General features: G+C 38.1%; 1 protein-coding gene across 8 annotated transcripts in view; it reads left to right on the top strand.

Moving 5' to 3' along the window:
* Nucleotides 1–10,397: 10,397 nt before the first annotated feature.
* RBMS3 (RNA binding motif single stranded interacting protein 3) overlaps nucleotides 10,398–19,207 on the top strand; it is a gene marked incomplete at its 3' end in the record, with an annotated part of 671,965 nt that continues 663,155 nt past the window's right edge. For 4 of the 8 annotated variants that reach the window (XM_081285621.1, XM_081285618.1, XM_081285617.1 and 1 more), the window contains exon 1: nucleotides 10,400–11,187. In XM_081285621.1, the coding sequence (XP_081141747.1) occupies nucleotides 11,113–11,187 (75 nt within the window). In that variant the 5' untranslated portion in view covers nucleotides 10,400–11,112. Of the gene's footprint in view, nucleotides 11,188–19,207 lie in introns of all 8 variants that reach the window. The other 4 variants (XM_081285615.1, XM_081285620.1, XM_081285616.1 and 1 more) reach the window with 2 other exon arrangements.

Raw genomic sequence — 19,207 nt, 5'->3', positions numbered from 1 at the left:
ATGAATCAGCCTATGCAGATTTCTTCACCTCTTCATTTTTGTTTCTTTCTTGGTCATGTATGAGTACCAAAGTTTATCTTTCACAGGGGAAAACAGAACACATGTGAGTTAATGTTAATCCAGAGCTCTACAAATGTTAAAACTTGGCATTATTATTCAGAGGCTTAACTTGTACTAACCGCCTCTTAGTTTTACTAACCCTATATAACCAGCCATCTTCTGCAGGTTTTATGTGAAGGCTGGTTTTCTGGAAGGGGTGAAAGTTGTAGGAGTAGGGAGTGAAATAGGTGCTAAGTTTTATTTCCTACTAAATAATTCTCCTCAAGGTGGTAGTCATTAAATGGCTGAAAACGAAGATTCTACGTTACAAGAACAAATCTCTAAGTGACAATTATTTGTGTTCTTAGCATTTACGAGTCTCGGTAAACATTCAGTACATTTATGTTCCCCCCATTACCTTCAGTCATAAACTTCCTTAAAGAAAAAAGAATAATTATGTCTCCTGACTGCATAATGAGCACAGACGTCCAGAACACTGAAAGCCTCTGGTGGCACAGGTCGGGCATGCAGGCCGCTAAGGGGCCAAGTGTTTTCAAGGCACTGGCAAAAGTGGCAGGCTGACTGTGTGTCCATGATTTAGTGCCATTCATGGAGGTGCCATGTCAAGAAGGCAAAGCAGAACTTCTGGGACATTTTTGGAGTTGAGTACTGCTCCAGCACACAGCTGCGGGGAACATCTGGGAGTCTGACCCAAGTGTGATGGCCCCGTGCTACTGATGCAAATCTCACCATCAGTCCCCAGGGCCAGACAGTGTTCTCCTGCAGCCCCAAAGATTCAGTCTCATCTTAGTTTACTAGCCAGTGCTTTAAGGTGTCCTGAACTATGGAAGTCAGAAAATGACCTTCAAATCTAAATGCAACCTTCATTTTATACCTGAGATAACTGAGGGTCCAGCTGGAGAATGGATCTCTGTCATGTCTGTCCCTCACAGCCAAGATACCTGACATGTCCTGGCTTTGATACTCTTAAATAGCTCCCTTGTGTTCAGGAAGGTGGTGCAGGTTACAAGATAAGGCATTGATAATGAAAAGAGAATCAGGAAAACAAGAAAAAAATATTTGAAGGAATGAAGTTTTTCCTTCCTAGTTCTTGTGGATTTTACTGCTCTTTGTATTGCAGTCAGAAAACAAATCAGTGCAATTTTTCTGCACTAGAAGTATGCAAATGAAAATGAAGGGAAATCAGAAAATTGTGTATTTCCTGAATCAGTACTTCTCAAACTAATGGTGAAAGACTAATTTGGGGGGTTGGGGTTCCAATTGACCTCAACTGATAGTTTTTGTGAAATACCATAAAATTATTAGAAAAACAAAATGCAAAAAAAAAAGACTTTCAAAATTTATAGAAGTCCAGACTTTATTACCTAAAGACAAGAAACATAAAATTGCGATGAGGTTGCTAGACACTTATTCTTGATTTTGATACTGGATGACCATGGGTACCAAGTTGTTGATTGGCACTTGTCTGTGCATCACACTACATGGTTAACATTGCCCTGATCTTTTCTCTTCTCTTATGCTCATTCTTCTGGTATTTTAAAATGAGCATGTCTGTCATTAGTTTTTAAGTGAGTTTTGTCATTATTTTGATATAAAACTAATGATTTTAGCCTTTAAAGAATGAAACCTTTCTTAAGTTGACATCTTATATCAAGAATAGAGATCTAGGTATCTATCATTGCAGATAGCATCTTATTATTATTATGTTGACTAACAATTGAAGAAAAAATAAGTTTCTGATTAACAAGAAAGACACTAGCTTAAAGCTATAATAAAAAAAAAAAAAGAGCTCCTGGTATAGAATACTGCGTGGATACAAATCAGGGACATACTGTGGGTTAAGACTTAAGAGAGAATTAATTGAGGGACATGTTTGGTTTGCCCACTTTGAGTGTAAAGATAATTGAAATATTAACCATTGTCATTTGTCATTAAATTTGGACTCTGTACCAAATCCTTCTGAGTCCTCTGAAAAGCCTATAAACCGTTTCAGTGCATCAGTTAGGAGCAATGTTGCCAGATTTAGGAAATAAAAACAGAACGTCCAGCTAAATTTGAATCTGACACAAGCAATGAGTAATTTTTAGAAGAATAGTCCAAATATATCATGAGACTTACCATCTAATATTTGGGCTATAGTTATGTTTGAAATATTTAGCTATTTTCTGAAATTAAAATTAAGTTGATATGCTGTATTTTATCTGGGAATTCTATTTAGAAGGCTTTTGGCCTGGACTTCTGGCAATCTGTTTTTTCCCCCGCTAGGAGAAAGAGTCAGCCCAACCAAATTAAATCTAGCCATATCGACCCAACTTGCTTAGCTATTGGCAACTAGAATCTGGAAGGTCAATAAAAAGTGATGATATTCCTTTTAGAAAAATATGTTTCCCTGTGGCAAAGCAGCTACACATTTTCCCCTGCTTTAAGGTTTTCGTTGTGTGTTCTCCAATGTGCTGGTCCACTACTTGGCACAGGTCAGGGCAGTAAATGTGCTTGTGAGAACTACCACTGGAACCTATCTGTAACCTCAGAGCAGGTTGGCTTGATGAGCTGCAAGAAGTGGAATTCTTTGTATGGGAATATGGTAGGGAGGCATAGTGATAGAAAATGTTTGCTTATGGGACACATGTAATTTATTTTGATATTGTCACTTCTGGACTTTCAAAAGTTTCCTCTTTGCTAATAATAAAAACTATACTTTTGGAATATACTTACCTAAAATTTTCTTTCAAAAAAGTTTATTTTAAATAATTTCATATATTCTCACTTTTAGATAAGTTAGAACAAATTTACCCAAATAAAAAAGTTAAGTGACCAATTACCCCAACCAAAGAGAAAAATCTTCAGTTATTATTTTGATGTAGTTCTTCTCTTATCTTTGTGTTGATATTTCATGGTTGAAAACCTACTACATATTTAATATTGTATTCTGATAGTTTCCATTAGTTACTCAGCCAAAGCATTTTCTCACATTGTTAAACTGTTTCCTAAGTATCATTTTAGTGGGTTGAATCAGAATCTATACTGTGCTTTATTTAACCAGTGTGCTAGACATTCAGATCTTTCCAATTACTTTTATAATGCTTATCTGGATGATTTGTTTTAGTTTCTTCGACTTACTGGGTGAAAAGAATTAAAAATTTGAAGTTATGTATTTTATTAACCTGTTAAAGTTATTGTAAATGACATTAAGAATATATAGAAGTCCACTTCACTGGTCTTTTAGCTTCCATATTTCCTTTAATTTCTTTGGGTTCTCCAAAGAAACAGAACCTGTGTATGGAGAAAGGAAGAGAAAAGGGCCGGGGGGTGGGGGGCGGGGAGGAATTAATGTAATTAGCTAGGTGACTTTTAGTTTGAACCCAGCAGTCAGATAAGTTAGCAGTCTGGAGACATAGGGGAGAGATGACATTGAGTCTTGAGTTTAGAAGCGGTAAAAATGCAGAATTGCTTCCTTTTCAGGGTATCTCAGTCTTTAGTTTTAACACCCTATACTGATTGAATGGGAGTTATTTGTGTTATGAAGTGTAATTTGCTTCACTCAGAGTGTACCAATTTTAATGTTACCCAAAATCAGAAACTGACCTCACAGCAACATCTAGATTTCTGTGTGATCAAAAAACTTGGCACTATTATTTGGCCAGGATGTGACAATGAACCATCTTATCTGTCATCCAAACAAGATGGACACTCTGGTGGAAGGCCAAGCTCTCTTTCCTTCCAGTTCTCTCTCTATGAAGACTGAACTGAGTTATTTAGTTATTCTGTGAGTTCCCCAGTTTGAACACAAAGGTTTTCTCAGCCAACTTGGAAACAAAGCTTTTAAGATTTCCATCAAATGATGCTGAGGAGAAAGTTGGGTTTGAACCCCATCCAGACATGAATCAGGAATATTCCTCTACCATGTTGTACATGGGCAAGCTTGGCTTGGGTAAATTCTCTCCATCTCAGTTTTTACAACTGTAAAGCATGAACAATCATAATTACTTCCCAGATGATTTTGAGTTTTAACCGAGGGAACATTTGTAAGTCTCTCGTACAATATCACATATGCAGTAGACCATCTCTCTGTTAATTCATTTCTTCCTTGTCTCAGTCACTTTGAGCTGCTATAACAAATTCCAAAGACTGGGTGGATTAAGTAACAAACAAATACTTCTTACATTTCTAGAGGCTGAGGAGTATAGATCAAGGGGTTAGCAATTGTGGTGTCTGGGAAAGGGCATGCTTCCTTGTTTGCACAGGGAAGTTTTATCATTATATCTTCACATGGTGGAGAGAAAATCACATGTCTAATGTCTCTTCTCATAGGGGTACTTGTCCTATTCTTGCAGGCTCCACCTTCATGCACTATCTCCAAAAGATTTCACCTCCTAAACTTTCACAGTAGAGAGGATTTTAACACATGAATTTGGGGGGACACAAACCTTTCATCCATACCACTCTTCCACATTCTTCCTTTCTCAGTCAATCTCATTAACCCATTTTCAATAATCCATATGGTAAACCTTTCCCCCTTCAAATGATCAATATAGTAGTGGTTGTCCTATATGAAAAGATTTTAAAAATATCTTTTGGTACTTGCTTGATTTTCCCTTCCTTAAATTCACAAAGTAATGTACAATAACCAACAGTAGATGAGTGAGGTAATCATAGATGGAACCATTCATTGATTTATTTAGTATGTATTAAATTCCAAGGATTATTCTATATGTTGGGATATAATGTGAATACGATAAATTCCCTGCCCTGTGAAACTTAGGTATTAATAAGAAAGATATTCAAATATGAAAACCAACAATTATGTACGCAATTTGCAAGTGATGCTGTATTAGTTGTGCTAGGGTAGGACACTCTGTGTTAACAATCACCAAATGTCACTTGTAGAACATTAAGCAAAGTTTGTTTTTTTGTGAATGGTCAGTGGCTAGTCCAGGCACCTACCCAAAGTAATTGTTCTCAGCTTTTCAAGGTACTTTGTTCTCATTGTACAGCACATGCTTCCACCAGAGAAGAATTCAACCTCAGCAGCCCTCAGCAGCTGAATCTTTTGTGTGTGGGGGAAGGGGGTGGGGGTGGGGTTGCGGGGTGGAACCAGGGATTGAATTCAGGGGCAGTGGACCACTGAGCCACATCCCCAGCCCTATTTTGTATTTTATTTAGAAACAGGGTATGGCTGAGTTGCTTAGGATTGTGCTTTTGCTGAGGCTGGTTTTGAACTCACAGTCCTCCTGCCTCAGCCTCCTAAACTGCTGGGATTATAGGCATGCACCACTGTGCCCAGCTGCAGCTGATTCTTATAAATGTATTGAAAGGAAAGTGTTCCTGCCCCGAAGCTAACATGTACCACTGCTGCTTCATGTTTTATTGGCAATAGCAGTTCACAGGACTGTGCCCACCCTCAGTGGAGTAGAGAAACGTAAGCCTGGATATTTCTAGTATGAAAGGAGAACTACTGTGTCCACCTCCAGTATTAATTGCCATGAAAAATATGTAGAGCGTAAGAGGATGGAGGGTTTAAAATTTGTACAAAGATAACAGAGACAAAATAATCATGTGCTTTCGTGTAGATTGTTACATAAAACTATAAGTATGTATTTCGGGCAAACATTGAGTGGATATAAAGAAAACTAGTTAAGAACTATTGTTACAAATTGGTGCTCAGACCTGAAAGAAACATTGAAGTCATTCATGACAGGCTGAAGTTTGGAAAATTTAGAGTTGTAAGCGTATTTGAGAATAGGGAGATAATATTTAGATTGATGTCTCCTATTATTTAGACATATAGTAGGTGCTTGAGTAGTGAATGATATTCATTATTTTGAAGTCTTGCTTTTCTACCAGATTAACCATCTTGAACTATCATCAGTTATAATTTTGTCGTGTTACTTAAAATTATCTTCCAAAGCTAATTTTGTTATGTTTGTATCAATATTTTTATGTTCAATTATAGCTTAAGTTTGGAACAGGTATGCTTAAATCGGTAGTTGTCTATTTCTCCTTATTTGTCTAGGGTATTTCCCTAAATCATTGTTAAATGTTCAGTAGGAGAAAGAAAGTTCTAATACTACTTTAAGTTGGATTTTGCAATCAACCACCTTGTCTTTTTTGTTGTTGTTGTTTGTTTGTTTTTTAAGCAACCTTGATGTTTACCATCCCTCTGCCAGCAGCTGTGTTAAAAAGGGATTTCTCCTATTTGAATAAAGAACGGGGGAAATGCCAAGATTAAAAGAAAATATATTCAAGGTCATGAATTTTCTTAGTGATAGACTAGTATACTTGCTTTCCAAGATGCAGCAGTAGAATTAGAGTATTTTCCTGCTCATTTGCTGCTCATTTATTTTGCTTTGTAAATAAATAAATACAAAGAAAACTCAGCTGTCCTTTCTGTGGGTAAGTCAAAAGGCAAACCAGAAGAGTGTCTCTGTCTCTTCCCAGCTGACCTTTATTGCAGTTATCATCCCTTCCCAACAACTGATGGTGTGTCTGAGGCATCATCTCGACCCTGTCAGTCAAAGAGGCCTGATCTGTGCATCACATTGAGTCTGTGAATGTCCAGGCCCTTTGATGCCCTTTGCTGCTCCTGCACTTGTAGGGAATTTGGTGGTGAGTTGGCAAATGGGACACAGCTGGCTTCTGATTTAGAGAGTGCCTTAAACCAGTTACCTCCTACCTTAACTTGATCATTTAAATGGAAAGCGCTACTGCTCCAACAGAGCAGAAATGATATAAAAACTATTTCTGACATCAGTATCTTGCCTCCTGGATTGCCATGGCTACTAGTGTCTCTAAGGGGAAAAGAAATAAAAAATAAATAAGAACACAGCTTTTATAATTCTCACAAGTGTAAACCCACTTTGCATTACTTAAGAAGCGCTTTAAATGCACAATGACTGTCTTAAGCTAATGACAATTGATGCCAGACCATTACAATAATCCAATGAAATAGAATAGGGTTTTGCAAAGTGGCAATTTGTGTCGAAATTGTTGATAGCATCAATACATGCTGGGAACTTTACAGATAAGTGGGCTACAGCTTTGGCTGAGGAGTTATTTACTTGGCCTTTTATTTGTAAATAATACAGTGTTCTTTTACTTTTTCAGGGAACATCTAGGATAGTTATTAATTAAGAACAAGGACATCCTTTTTCCATAGTGCCAGGATTTGCAAAATCAATCCTGGATGCTGGTCTTATGGGTGTTGGGATTGGGAAGACCTCAATAGGTCATTTAGGATGACAGTATTCTGGAGTTGAACATGCCCGGATCCAGACTATTTGGATGGAGTCCTTACTCTCATGCAAACTGCCAGCAGTTTAGCTTGCCATACCAAATTCTACCAAGACCAGTGTGATCTGGCCCAAGGGCATCTTTCCAGCCTCACTTTATGGTCATCACTCCTCATTCCCTTCATTCTAGCCCCAGTGCCATCCCTATCCCATTCTGAGGGTACATTTCCTTTGCAGCCTTTCTGTATGGGCTTTTCCCTCTGACTAGCATTTATTGAGCAGATCCAACATGTTAAAGGTATATAAATAAATACTTCCTGTGATTATCTTGGTTGATTCTTATACTAACCCGGTGGAGCGAACAATGACATTTGATGGATCAAGAAATGCAAGTGGATGGATGCAGCAGAGGCAGTACTAGAGCCCAGGCAGGTATTGAACACGCCAACAGCACCCAAAACTCAGGGAACAGTTCATACCCCCCTTTTAAGTTTAAGACTCTTGTAGGGAGATCATCTTTCTGACTATACTTTAAAAAGTAGAATCCATGAGATACTGTTTCTCTTTTCTCTGCTTTGTGTTTCCTTACAGTATTGGCTATCTCCTGATCTCATACTATGTATTTGTTTGCTTATTCCTTTGTTCACCCACTAGAATAAACACCTTGTGAAGGAAAGACCTAGTTCTGGTCCGGGTGTCTCTATATTCTTTATACCCATGTAAGCTTCTGATCCGTGTCAAAGAACAAAATGTACTGAAGAAGAGATGAGTTCTGCTAAAATTATATATCACGTATAAAATATTGTGTCTTTCAAACATTTACTGAACATCCATTTTGTGCCAGATTCCATGCTGGTTTTTTGGAGATAGGATGATGAACAAAAATGATGTAATACCTGCCTGTCCCAGAGTTTATAACATCAGGGAAGAAGCAAGCAGTCAGAATAAGCATTCTGTTAAGACAACTATAATGCATGTGGGGAAAGCAAGGGTGTAGAGAAAACTACTCCGAGGGGGGATGCATGTGCTAAGATCAGGAGGATGGGCTGAGGGGAGGAGAGGCAGAGGGAAGGCCTCAGGATTTCAGTATCAGGGATTGAACCCACAGGCACTTAACCACTAATCCACATCTCCAGCCCTTTTCTAATATTTTATTTAAAGTCAGGGTCTCACTAAGTTGCTTAGGGTCTCACTAAATTGCTGAGGCTGGCTTTGAACTTGTGATCCTCCTGAGCCACTGGGATTATAGGCAACTCCAGTGCAGAATGTGTGAGGCCAAGTTCAAGGTTTGAGATGAAAGTGTCTTGAAAACAGTTCCAAAGAGTCAGTACTTCATGGTCTGAGCAATATGATGCCACAGGAGAATTTTTAAAATCAATGTGGTATTTAATATCAGTTTATTGCTGTTAGCTGGGGAAGTTGACAGCACTTCCATTTTATAGGTAAGACAACTGAGGTCCAGAATGACACATTAAAAAAATTGCACAGCTGATTCAATGACAGTGTTGTCAGGGCTCCTAAAGCTTGCCTTTCACTCTCCTTCCTTCCTTCCTTTGGATTATTATTCTTGACAAAACAAAGCAAAATTATTGGCTGGGTGAGGTGGCACCTGCCTGTAATCCCAGTGGCTCAGGAGGCTGATGCAGGAGGATCATGAATTCAAAACCAGCCTCAGCAATATAGCGAGGCCCTAAGCTACTTAGTGAGACCCTGTTTCTAGATAAAATATTAAAAATGGGCTGGAGATGTGGATCAGTGGCTCAATGCCTGTGGGTTCAATATCCCTGGTACCAAAAAAAAAAAAAAAGAAAGAAAAAGAAAAGCACAATTATTACCCACCATCCTCATCTTTCTTCAAGGAACACACAGGCTCTCATGCAGCTTCCAGAAACCAGTTTCCCTGAGTGGAAGCCAGCTGCTTCAGTGGTGATGGGGCTTGTACATGGACGGACACCATGTGTGCATGGAGCCCAAATTCTGTGCTTTGGGCCAGGAAGCTGGATTTTTACCAAGAACCTTTTATCTGAAAAGGCGATTCTGGACTCAGGAGAACAGAGCCAACTTGACAAAGTGGAGAGGCAGAGTATTGGTCTGCCCACGCTTTGGGCATGCGTGAGCATTCCCAGCAAAACACAGCTGGCACGTCTAATTTTAGCCTCCCCACTGCCTTGAAAAGGGACCCTTTAAGGAAATATATTTTTTCTCCGAAACAATTTGTATTATAATGTAGCAGCTGATAGACATGTCAGAACATTATTATTGGTGGGGAAAAAAACTCTGCCAAGTAATTATGATTTTTGTGGGTTTTTTTTCCTTGTGATGATATCAGTAAAGTGATTAAAGCATCCACGAATCAAGAAAATTCATAAAGCGAGAGGCAATGGGAGAAATGCTGATTTTATTTATAAAGAAGCTGATAAACTTAGGAGATCACTTCCTTTCGTGTTTTTTTTTTAATGGATGTAAGCATAAGAATGATTATTTCTGATATTATACGTTGGTCCATCTACTTGTACAATGTGTGGCTTGTTAGTAACAGCCCTGGAGTAGACCCTGAAATTTCCTCCCTACGTAGCATCCTCCTTGTCTTCAGGAAGTGAAAGGTCAGTTTCTCATGGAGGTCCTGGATTTATCTGGCTTTGGTGTGTGTGTGTGAACCGGTTTCGAAATCAACCCAAACACACTTTATTTCCATTCAACTAGCAAGGTTAGGTCCTCTGTCTTCATTCTTATTATTATTACTGGTCTTGCTTTGCCTTTCTCCTCCTTCCTCCCTCATCCTCTCCTCCCATCCCGTGGTCTTCTATGTTTTGTTCAGCAGTGTGGCTTACCTCAGAACTTGGCAAGAACAGAAAAGAAGGCAGCTCTCTCTCGTGGGGTAGATGGAGGGAGGGATAAGAAATAATCCACCGCCTGCTTTTGAGTTCTCCAGGTTCAGTTCTAGCAGCGGCGGCAGCTTAGCTGCAAAAAACTGCTCTGCTATTCCAGATAGCCAGCAGAGGGAATCGCAACTTTGCTGGCAGCAGGGGTTGAAGCAGCCTTTTTTTTTTTTTTTTCTTGGAGGAAATACTGCAGCCTTCTGGACTGCGTACGCTGCTCCCTGGAGAGGCTCTCTCGGTTCCACCCACTGGCTGGAAGGAGGGGAAGTGAATGAAAGGACAGGACAAGCCCCGAACACCATGTCACTCTGGGAGGGAGACAGCAGCAACTAAGCTGTGCAAGGTTTTCTTTTTTTTTTCCTTTTTTCCCTTTTCTTTTTCTTTCTTTTTTTCTTTTTTTTCTTTCCCTTCTTTCTTTTTCTTTCTTTCTCTCTCTCTTTTTTTTTTTCCTTTTTCTTTAAGGTGGGGAATCAGACAAACAGGAGACAGGAAGCTGATCTGCAAGGATTCGGAGTTGTGCTAAAAGGACTTTGATTTTTTTTTTCTTCCTTTTACAAACGCTGGCAATTGACATCACTACAGACAGCCTGCTTAGAGAACAAACTGCCTCATCCCGAGTGGACCCTGGCAGCTGGGAGAAGCCAGGCGAGATCTGAAGAGACTGTCCGTTTTTTTTTTTTTTTTCCCCCCTGCTGATCTCACTCCCCAACCTTTTTTTTTTTTTTTTTTTTTTTTTTTTTTTTTTTGGTGTGTGTTTTTGTTTTGTTTTGTTTTGTTTTGATATTCTTGCCGTGTTGGAACTAGCAAGTGGTGAAGTGGTGGAGTCTCTGAAGCCTCATCAGTCATCGGACTGTCAGGAATAGTGGTTTAAGAGGAAGCTCTTGGCCTGGGGCACTATACCCTGTCATCCAGTTCCCTGCCTCGGAGATAAAGATTCCAGCTACATGGGCAAACGCCTGGATCAGCCACAAATGTACCCCCAGTACACTTACTACTATCCTCATTATCTCCAAACCAAGGTATGGCTCAAGCCACGGTAATCAGCGTGGTATCGTTCTGCACTCGGGATGGGAAGCAGACAGGCATGTGAATTACTATTTAACCCTCACCCCTATCACCTCTTCCTGCTTCTTTGAAATTGGTAACATACCAATGGAGTTAATGAGGTAGAGGAAGATAGAAGAAGAAAGCAGCAAACCCGGAATTGTAGCTTTCTGTTTAAGGAGTGATAATAGTTTGACTCGAGTTCCTTTGTTATTTGGAAGCATAAATATTCCCTGTATCTGTGGAAGTCCTTTGCAGAGGGACAGGGATTTTAGAAAGGAGATCACAATGGTGATTATCAGGCACAAGAATATAATTTCAGGGATTTTTTTTGGTGAGCTGTTCTTTGTTTGTGGCTCTCAAAGGGTTTTTCCCACTGGAGAGGACACACCAGGATGGGGGTGACTCAAACTTTTAATCGCTAAGTATGGAATGAAAGGAGGATGTGGGAAGGCATGGGGTACCTACCAAAGTCTCTTTGAGTTTGTTTGGCTACCTTTATATGTTTTAGTTGCCTTGTGTACTTTATTTTGTATTGAGGGTGACTAGGATGCCAGAGGCTGAATTTGCTTTCCAATGATGGTCTTCACTTTGGGACGCTCTGTTTTTCTGTGTGAGTCGCCGTCAGGAGGCCTGGGTTCTTCCAAAGGCATGGAATGTAACTGATAATAATTGGACTTGAATTGGTTAAATACTTTAGGCTTTGTGAGTGAGCGTGTACTTAAATGATCATTAGGGGCCCACGTAACTAAGCAGTGGGCAGTGCCAACCCTGAACTTTATCCTGCAGTTAAGACATGACAGACTCTCAGGTGTGAAATCACTGCTCCAGTTTGTCAATTAAATTGGTGGTGGGGGTTGTTTCTGGAGTCACCACCTCAAGTGCATGGATGATATTATTTTGCAGCTGCATTCACCAGACCCTACCATCTTCTTAATAAACAAATATGCCCAGTGAAGAAGGCGTGCCTGCGTGGTGTGGGCAGCCAGCAATACTCGCTGCTGTGGTTAGGCTTTGGTAATTCATGCTGTAGTTATCTCTCATTTCTTCTTTCTCATCAAACAATGCCCATTTGTAAAGCAGACCAGGCAGCAGATTTTCAGTATTGTATTAAGGATCATTGCTTGTTCTCTTTCTTTCTTTCCCCCCACCCCCCACTTGCTCTGTGATTCGCCTTGCCCCTCCAAGGTCGACTGGCATTGCTTTTTGCCTTTGTGAGCATTTAGTTTGTGCTGTTGCTGCTTAAATAGACCAGCCCTCCTGCTCAGTGCCTTGAGTTTTAACTCCTTGGGGGATTGAGTAGAGAATGCCGCCTGCCATTCCTCAAGGAGATGGCAAAGCAAGGACGAGTTAAAAAGGGGGAAATTCACAGTCATTTTTCATCCCCCAAAGAAACAAAAACAATAAGCTCAAGCGTTGCCTGAAAAATATTGAACATTCCATCCCTTTTACTCACTTGGCTAAATTTTTCCAAATGTTTCAAAAATCGTGCTTTGTTTGGGTCGTTCTTTTCTGTGATTGTGTTTACCCAGAAGAGAAACTTTAGGTTGAAATGAATGAAATGATTGTTTTTCTGCATGAGATTTAACCTATTATTAGTAGAAAATAATGAATGATGTGCATATTTTATCAAAGATACAGGGTGTTGGATGAGCTACACTGGTATAGTGTGTGTGTGTGTGTGTGTGTGTGTGTGTGTGTGTGTATGTGTTTGGTGAGTGTGTGTGTTTGTGTTGTGGCTAAAGGAGGAGAAGGAAATGGTGGGGGAAAAGAAGAGAGCCTGGAAACTACAGAGGGAGTTTTTAAAAATTGTTTTGGGGTCCTACGTAGTTTAGTGTTATGTAGACAGGCAGCATCTGGATCTTGTTACTTTCAAGCTAACCAAAGGCATCAACTTCTGGAACATTTTTAAAGAAGTTAGATCCATTAGGCATCATAAGCTGATATTCAGGTATTCAGGTTGGGGTAGTAGGGACTATAAGATGAGCTAGTTTGGTAGCTATCAGCCTAGTTCATATTGATTATTGTGTTGTAAAATTTCCACAGTGCTGTGAAGTTGTTGAATATGAGCCTCTGGAATGACAGACATTATTAACGTTCCTGAAAGCTGAAGATGTGAAACTTGCTCTATTTTGAATCTTGGATTCAGAAAGGCTGGAAGGAAGTGACAGTGTGTATTTTAACATATGGGGACTTTCTGACAGTGTTAATCCTGTACAATAAACCATTCTCTTGCCCAGGGTAAGAGGAAAACAACTGGATTATTTTCTTAACACTTTTTGCTCCTTCAACATTTATCTCTCTAAATATAATATTTTTAAAGAAAATACATGTTGCTTATATTTATTGGGTAAGTCTGGATATAATCCATAAAATCCACTGTTCTAACCTTGGTTTGTGATTACAATTCAAATTATAAAATCATGGCTATTTAAAATGATGCTAACATATAAAGCATACTCGTGGTTGATAGAAGTAGAATTCTGTAGTTGATAAAAAATCATATTTGGTGATACCACACCTTAAAGTGTTGTCTAAATTCAGGTGTTCTTTTCCTCCCAATCCATGAGAAATATTTGCTGACCTTTGGGGTGTTTCTTGTTTGTTTTGTTTTGGTTTGGTTTGGTTTTTGTTGTTGTTTGGTAAGTATGATGGGAATCTTTATTTTAAGGAACGAAAGTGTCTATTGTTATAATTATTCAGAAAATGCAAATAACTAAACTTTCTGTTTAAATAGTGTAACTTTAGATACAGTTGCTTTCTTCTTATGGTTAAAATAGAATGAAAATGGCATTTTTTTAAAAAAAGGAAAAATGTTTTCATTCCTTTGTGTATGTATGTGTGTGTGTGTGTGTGTGTGTATGTGTGTGTGTATGAAAGTTTTAGGAAATGTGACACTTCCCTGTCCTCTCTGCTCTCATTTCCCATTACATTCAAACTGATCTCTTGACTTTGCTTAGAAGAATAGATACATATTTGCTTAGAAGAATAGATATATGATTTATGTCCTGTCTCTTTGGGTGATTTTCCAATGCTTAAGATGTTTTATATTAGAAAAATCTTCAAGTAAATTAAATAACACAAAAACCCGGCAGTTGGTTTGTAGATATAATTTGTAGTCACATTGCTATACGTGCTTACTTTTCCATACCTCATATCTGAAAAGATTTTGTTGATTTTCTTTTTAACTAGTATTTTTCCTCCCCACCTCTCCCCCCAAAAAAGGAATTTCAAGAAGGGACATGGCTTTTGATTAAGAAATAATGAGGAATTCTTAGTGACAGATTATGATATTTAACATGAGACTTGATAGTATTTTAATAATACAGTCATTAGAACCTGGTGAACTGATATTTTGCCATTAAGAAATAGGTATTTCTTTCATATGTGATATTTGGAAAACTTTAGTCAGCTTCACAAAACTTCGTAAGTCACCCAAGGCAAGTTCCTCCTTTCTTCCTCTTCCACATTCTTACCAGCTCACCATGTCCCACCAATCCAGTGCAGAATTCCTAATCATTCTGCTCTTACATCAGTGCTGCATTCCCTTCTTTGGCCATCTAGTTCCCCAGAAGGTCTTGAAGGAAGAGATTCAGATTTGGGGACCCTCACATAGTTTTTCTGGCTGGTGGTATTCAGATTATGTTCAGAGTCTTGTGTGAAGAAGGGGTCAGGTGGAAGGAGCAATCCATCAACTGCACACTGATTTCAGACGGAAGTTTCACCATCTGCAGCCTGGATTCCCGCCTGTCTGTAAAAGTCTAGCTGTAGTCCAAACCGGATTGTGCCTTCCAAAGAGCAAACACTTGAAAACACAAGGAGTGATGAGCAGGCAAAGAAAGGGGGGCTTCTATGGGGGCAGAGGGCGTCCTTCAAGATGTGAGTGTGCCCAGCCTCCAAAAGCAAAACAAAACGACCACGCAACACACTCCTTACACATGGAAATGTACAAAATCATGCAGAGGGAGGGAATGGGTTTAGAATTTCCTTAGTACTTCCTGCCTCAGATTTGCATTGATAGCCAGAGTTGGGAACATGCCAATTGTTTTAAAACAGCCTTGAAAACTCCCAAGTTCTGTTTTCCTTTGAAAGTCTGAAACGTACAAAACTGGTTTTCTAAAGTCTTCCAGCAATTGAATATTTAGGTACAACTCCAGATATTTTCTTTTGCTTCAGGGGGCAATATGATAGCATGAGACTATGATAAATCCTGTTTGTCTCATTTTACAATGCATAGAATTTTAATCGGTTTTAAATAAGAGAAAAATAGAGACAAGGGACCACCCTTCCCTTTCAGTTTTTCTTTTTTATTCTCCCTAATCTTTTTTTTTTCTTTTTTTTATTGGTTGTTCTAAACATTACAAAGCTCTTGACGTATCATATTTCATACATTAGATTCAAGTGGGTTATGAACTCCCATTTTTACCCCAAATACAGATTGCAGAATCACATGGGTTACACATCACATTTTTACATACTGCCATATTAGTAACTGTTGTATCCCTAATCTTTAGTATCAGTGAGACTGGACACAGTTCTGGGACACATTTTGCTATATCTTCTGTAACTCAGTTATTATTTTCACAACACAAAATTTGGTGCCTTACATAAATAGAACAGGAATGTAAAAAGTTCATTTTTTTTTGTTTCCTGTAAAATAAATTCAAAGTTAAAGGAAACACTACATTTATTTCTTTCAACAGCATCTTTCTACAGCATTTTCCTTTTAATTTCTCTCAATTTGGGGAAAAAATAGAATTATGTAATACAAAAGTATGTCTGTGAAGTAATAAAATCTCTTCGAACACTAAAAGCAGAGGCAATGTGTAGGGAGGGATACAAAGTAGAAGGGAGGGCTCAAGTTCATTCCAGGTTTCTCTGGCTTCAGGAATTCTGGAAAGCTTCATTTTTACACTAATGTGATTTTACACAATCCTTTTGGACATTATCAGTCTTTTTGACAGGAAGAGGACTCCCTCACCATTATGACCATGCCCAATTCTAGGAAAACCAGTCTTTTCCTTTAAAAGAAAGTTTTTTTTTTTGGTTTTTTTTTTTTTAGTGTCAAACTTTTTATTCGGCGTAAATGGTTGATGTTTATTCACAATTGGCTTCAAGTACTACGTTAAAATTGTTTTGTAACAGTCTCATAAGCCACAGCTGTATGTGATTAAATAGTGTAATATCAAAAGCATGTGAGAATAGACTTTTTTTTTTTATACTATAGCTGCTGCACAGCAAGAGTGCAGATGGAGCTGAAGGGAGACCAAGAGCAAAAATGTATTCATGTGTGGTAATGCGTGTATTGAGGATATGTGTTGCTATTTTTTGCAGTAGTGGGAAAATGTTGAACTATTTTGGATGTGCTTAAAATATATACTTTCTGAAAATGGAAACAGATGCCAATGCCAATTTTTTTTTTAAATGGAGTGGATAATATCATTTAATGAGAAAACATATAGGGATCAAATGGATCTGAAATCAATGCAAATACAAAAATCAAAATTACCCTTATAGAGCACATAGTCAAAAAACAAAAGGGAATTTCTGATTTGTGTTTTGAAATTATAAATACGCTTCTTCCTGTATTTGCTACTTTAATCTGTGGAGCTTCTGTAAAGCAATCTTGAGGCCATTTATCCCTAATAAAAACATGGGTAGGTAATAAGGTTCAGCAACTTAGAGACAGCAAAAGAAGCAACTGTGTAATTCTTTGTAAAGAAATTTGAAATTACATTATTGGGTTTTGTATTATGTCCCCTGTCATTGCCAATGTTAAGAATTACAAAGTTACACAAGGGCATGTGACTTGTGCTTCTATTTCTGTAGCAGAGACATTATAGTAAAGAAGTTTGTTTTTTATGTTTGCTTTGCAGTATTTTTGAAATAGTATTTGTTCATGAAAACTATAATCTCTAGTTTTATGGAGAAAGTTTGTGGAATTGGCTATTGGCTTTCAGATTTCAGACACTAAAAAAAGAAAAAAAAACAAGAATGCTGGTCAGAGGTGAATTGAATCATGTTTTGTCTTTAATATTATTTTCGTTCAAGTTGACACTGGCGGAAAATTTGTGTACATTTCACTTTTTAAAAACTTTTCTATGTAGGCTTATTGATTAGGAAATAAATAGCATGTGGGATCATTTACATGAATAAATGCTGATAATTCAGTACTTCAATCTCTAGCATCAAATTTAAGAGTGTAGATAATCAATGTTAAGGCATGGATTTTACTTTTCTTGGGGAAATTCTCTGGCTTCTGAATCGGTGCACTGTTTGCTAGGTTGTGTTCATTCACTAAGACAACTTCTAGATTTGTCATTTTTGTAACTCTTGATTATAGGGAGTGAGCCTTCTTTGGTACCCTAGTGGTATGGGGAGGTTGCCTGGGTTTATACCATTTCTGAGTTTTTGTTTGGTCCCTCAATGCTTTTTACAGAGCAGATTCAATATTGCTTTACCAACTCTCTAGTGATTTTGACAAATTTAACTGTCAGTATCCTTTGCGGTGTCTAAATCCAGTACACTGAGAGAAACACATCCATCACTTGGGAGTGGGTGGAGAGCAGTTCCCAGGGGTGGGACAAAATGACAGGCATCATTTAATCATTATCATTTCAGGCTTTGTTATGGTGGTGAAAGTTTTCTCCTATGAGTGGGTAAAATCAGGGCTTCTCTAAAGGCTTAATAGTGACAATATGGTGCTTCCCTTGTTCTCATTTAACTTCTTTCTATAGGTGAAAGAAGAGCTCATGGTTATGTGTAACTTTGGCTAAACCAGATGAGGTACAAGGAAACTAGCAGGGCCATGCTACCATACTGACGACTCTGCTGTCATGGGTGAGCACAGGAGTCAGCGTAAATATAGAAATAATGATATATAGACAAAATTTTATTTTGACTGGAGATTGCAACACCTACAAATTTCTAAACTTCAGCCTTTAATAAATACGGAATACCATATTTACCCTGTGTATTATAGTAACTATGTATAGTAATATATATATCTGTATATGTATACAGTTATATATGATAGGAAAATGATAATATCTCAAGGAAAAATAAACAAAATAATCTTTTCATCTTTTTCTTATTAAATACCCTTTGCCCTGCACCAAATTACCTATAAACTGAATTAATAAAATTAAATGTCAAATAATATCCAATTATTAAAAATTCATTTTTGATGCTTTGAAAATTCCATATTGTTTTCATCCAACTTAGTGCATAAATTACTATTACGCTTGTTGTCATTAATTGCGTACATTCAGAGCATGAGACAGGAAACGTAATCCTCAGAGGAAACCCTTTGTTTTCATTCATACGAATTAGTATGTTTGTTTGTTCTTCTGTAAAATGGGTGCAATGAACCCCCAAAGCTGACAATATATTACATTGGCACTGTTTCTGGAGGTATAGAGTTGCTGTGTGTTCAGAGAGAGGCTGCCATAGCAATGTTGTCATTGCTGAAGCTCCAGTGCACATTCTTTTTTATATTAGCACAGCCCCAGCATTGAGGGGGGTTTGTCTGTCAGTTTCAAACAGAAAAGTTTAGAAGGTCCCCAGATGTGTAACAATCCATTTTTACTTGCTGGAAGTGATGAAGACATGTTTATAATACATCAAAGGGTTAAAAAAGGTAATTATGTTCCCAAAGTTATAAAAGCATAAGGAATACAAAGCCAGGTGGCGGCAGGAGGGGAGAGAAAGCAGAAGAAGTGAGGAATGAAGTTGGCCAAATTATGCTATGCTCAGGTATGAATATATCACAGTGCATTCCAATTTTATATATAACAATAACACACCAATTAAAAGATAAACAGAAGGAAGACAAATAGAGTAAAAGAAGGGTATCAGGGGAGGGAGAATGGGAGGGGAAATGGAAGGACTGGGATTAAAATGTACCAAAGTATGTTATATATATTTATTAATATGTCAAAATGAACCTCACTATTATCTATTACTCTAATGCACCAATAAACACATCTTTAAAAA

The sequence above is a fragment of the Spermophilus citellus genome, assembly GCF_964194105.1.
Source record: "Spermophilus citellus genome assembly, chromosome: 3".
Taxonomy (NCBI): Eukaryota; Metazoa; Chordata; class Mammalia; order Rodentia; family Sciuridae; genus Spermophilus; species Spermophilus citellus.
This window is presented reverse-complemented; position numbering and strand designations above follow the sequence as displayed.